The sequence below is a fragment of the Triticum aestivum genome, chromosome 7B (assembly GCF_018294505.1).
Source record: "Triticum aestivum cultivar Chinese Spring chromosome 7B, IWGSC CS RefSeq v2.1, whole genome shotgun sequence".
In the NCBI taxonomy this organism is placed as follows: domain Eukaryota; kingdom Viridiplantae; phylum Streptophyta; class Magnoliopsida; order Poales; family Poaceae; genus Triticum; species Triticum aestivum.
This window is the reverse complement of record NC_057813.1, coordinates 87,391,985-87,395,356: the sequence shown is the minus strand read 5'-3', so window position 1 is coordinate 87,395,356 and position 3,372 is coordinate 87,391,985. Positions and strand designations below refer to the sequence as shown.

The 3,372-nt window shown below is 53.4% G+C and overlaps 1 protein-coding gene across 1 annotated transcript; it reads right to left on the bottom strand.

Moving 5' to 3' along the window:
- Positions 1 to 537: 537 nt before the first annotated feature.
- On the bottom strand, positions 538 to 2,052 carry LOC123156150 (UDP-glycosyltransferase 73C6-like). Its single transcript, XM_044574324.1, has one exon. The coding sequence runs from the start codon at positions 2,050 to 2,052 to the stop codon at positions 538 to 540; it is 1,515 nt and encodes a 504-aa protein (XP_044430259.1).
- Positions 2,053 to 3,372: the final 1,320 nt, after the last annotated feature.

Below are 3,372 nucleotides of genomic sequence, written 5' to 3'. Positions count from 1 at the left end.
ACTTTCGTCTGGTATCATTCGTGCAGCGGCGTGTCGAGCTGAGTTTCTCCCTTCGTGCCCAGAACCATGTCAAGCATTTCCATCTTTCGGCGGTCCGGCGCCTTTCGGGCCAATGCGAGTGGCAGGGCTCCCCTCCGGATTTGGAGAGGAGCAAATGATTACGATGTTCACCTTCCAAAGTAGATGAGGGCACGGTTCATCTATGCTAGGCATTGGCTCAGCCCGAAGTTCTCAGTTTGCTCTATTGGTTTAAGTTCACTCGAAAGACTCAATCGACTACAAGCTAGTGCTTATTTTGATTACTTCTAGGTGTGTAGTCTTTGGTGCTTGTAAGCTGCTCCGGCAACGCCATGTATCTCATGTTTGTTTCTCTTTTCTATTCCTAGTTGGTTGTAATGGCGGCTTTGTGTAGTTCCTGACTGGTTGATGGCTATGTTAATTCAAAGACTGGTTTTTCTTGAGCCTTCATTCTTAAAAAAAGAAAAACTGAACACTCTCTATGGCGCAGTGCTCTGTAAGACTCTGGCAAAATTCATTTTACGCGTCCTTCTGCACGGCCGTGCAACCTCCCGCGTCCAGCTCGAAATGCTTGATCAGATCCAGCAGGTTGGCAAGCGATGACCCGCCCTTCTGCACGGCCGTCCTTGCCTTCTCCGAGAGAGCGAGTGCTTTCCTCCTTCTCTCCTTTCCCTCTCCTCCCCCATCCATGATGCTCCTGATGGCGGCCTCCACCACCTCTCTCCCCACCACGATCTCCTTCTTCGCCACCCACATCAACGGCTCCTTGATCCCAACGCTCACGCCAATTCCGAGCACCTCCACGGCTAGCTTCTCATTCAAGAACTGGTCCGAGAAGTGCGGCCATGTCACGATCGGCAGCCCGGCCGCGATGGCCTCCAGCGTCGAGTTCCATCCACAGTGCGTCACGAAGCCGCCCACCGCGGCGTGGTTCAGGATAAGCACCTGCGGCGACCATCCTCTGATCAGCATCCCGCGTCCGGCAACACGCTCCTCGAGGTCCCGCAGGAACTCGCGCACATCCTCGCCGTACAGGTCGGTGTTCTTCAGAACCCAGACGAACGGGTGCCCCGATGCCTCGAGCCCGAGGCCGAGCTCGACGACCTGCTTCGGGTCAGCGTGCACGATGCTCCCGAAGCTGACGTACACGACGGTACTGGGCTCCTTGCCGTCGAGCCACCGGAGAGACTCGTCGGCGTCAGTGGCGGTGGTGGTGTTCCCTCTCTTTGCTAGTGTCGCGGCGTGCTGGTGGTACAGCGACACCGGCCCGATGGTCCACACCTTCATCTTCCTGGCGGCCGCGTAGCCAGTGACGTACTCCGGCTCCATCTCCATGAAGGAGTTCATGACGATGCCATCAGACTCTGCTAGCGCCAACTCGATTTCATCGGCTAGCTTCTCGAACCCGGGCGCCCGTAAGAACCCGGGGGCTTGCGCCCTCGTCACCTCGATTCTCCTCTCCACGCCAGGGACGACCACAGGCTCGTTGTCGTCGGCTACGCCGTCGTAGGAGTTGTACCTCTCGACGTTGTGCTGGCACAGGACGCAGAAGGCGCACATGCTGAAGAAGCATAGACGCGGGACCTTGAGATTGGCCGCGACTTGCACGGTCCACGCGTGGTAGAAGTCGGACACGATGCACGTCGGGTACGGCGGGTGCGCGCGGAGGTGGCGCTCGAGCGGCTCCGTGAGGAGCGTCAGGGCGCGGAAGTAGTTCACCTCGAGGCCAAGTGGGATCTTGTCGACGTCGTCAGCTCCCTCGGGCAAGCCCTCCGCGGCGCAGTCGAGCGGGAGCTCGACGAGCCGGATCGGCAGGCCGGACTTACGTGCGAAGTCGATGGTCGGGCGGATGCGCGCGGCGTTGTACGGCGTGGCGACGACGCTGGCGAGCGCGCCGTGGGTTGCCAGCAGCAGCGCGGTGTCCACAGCCGGGATCACGTGCCCCTGGAACATGAGCGGGACGAACACGAAGTGCGCCTTAGCGGCGCTCCCGATGGCGCTTCCCAGCCCGTTTGGTGCTCCTTGGCAAGCCATCCCCTGCTGCCCGTACTGGTGGTAAGAGAGATAGTTCGATACTGATTCGTTTGACGATGTCTGGGGCTGTCGCAGGTTCTGCTAGCCCCATGTCTTAAAAGAAGGCCGGATTTTGAATGCGACGAACGCCGGCATGGTCGAGATGCGAGGTGACGAGATTGACGATGTCACTGCAAGATTTTCAGTTATACTACTATAGTGTTTGTCCGTTATTATGTTGATGATGATGACGGAGGCGTGAACATGAGGGCGACGAATGTTTGCTTGTCGAGGCTTGGTTAGCTAGGTAGCACCGATGGTACTGAGGACACACAAGTGAAGGCAAATTTGTCACTTGTCACTACTACTCCGGTACGTTGGAGCAACTCTAGCACGTCTCAGCAGCTCTCCAGCTGTCTTTCACCTCTAGCACGTCTCCTAGAACTTCCTCGCACAACCACAAAGAAACCCAAATGATACATACCAGACGACAGTTTTTTTTTGGCATTCCATGTGAACAGTGACTGTCGTCCGATGGCGAGCACATATCTTAGCGCATGGGATGACGTGGCATTTGTGTCCACAGGCGTCCCTTGCTGTGTGGTCAATAATGCTAGACCTACAAAGAGTCACAAACGTTTTACTCCCTCTCTCTCAGTTTACAGGGCGTGAGCGTACCCCTAGATCGTTAATTTGACCAACCTAATACAAGTCATATATTACAAAAAATATACCAATATAAACTTCAGATGTTCTATTTTCAAAAGATATAATTTTTATGTTATATAGTTTATATTAGGGTGATTAAATTGGCAACCTAGGTATACGCCTAGGACTTGTAAACTGAGACAGAGGGAGTACTTGACTTTACAAGTTTTACGCCCTGTTTGGTTCATAAGTCCTAGGACTTTTTTCAGTCCCAAGTCCCTAAAAAGTCCCTACCTGTTTGGTTTCTAGGACTTATAAGTTTTTATAAGACCATATTACAACTATAAGTCCCTATAAGTTCCTCCTGTTTGGTTTAGATGGGACTTATAGGGACTTTTTTAAGTCCCTGAAAACAAACACCCTCTTAATTCTCTCGCCCCTTAATTCGAATGGGGTGGGCCTCTTCATCCCCCTATAATCAATTATAACCCCCCACATCAGCTTCTTTGTAAAAATAAGTAACATTTTGTAGATGAAGCATTACTTGGTAAAGCGCGCATGGGACTACCTTATCCATTCATTCGTCTTCCTTGTTTATTCACTCACTCTCTTCTCATGAGCGGTGGGCTGCCGATATCGGGGAGGATGCGGGCCGTACACTAGTAGAAAACGGAGCTTTAAAACCGGTTCGTA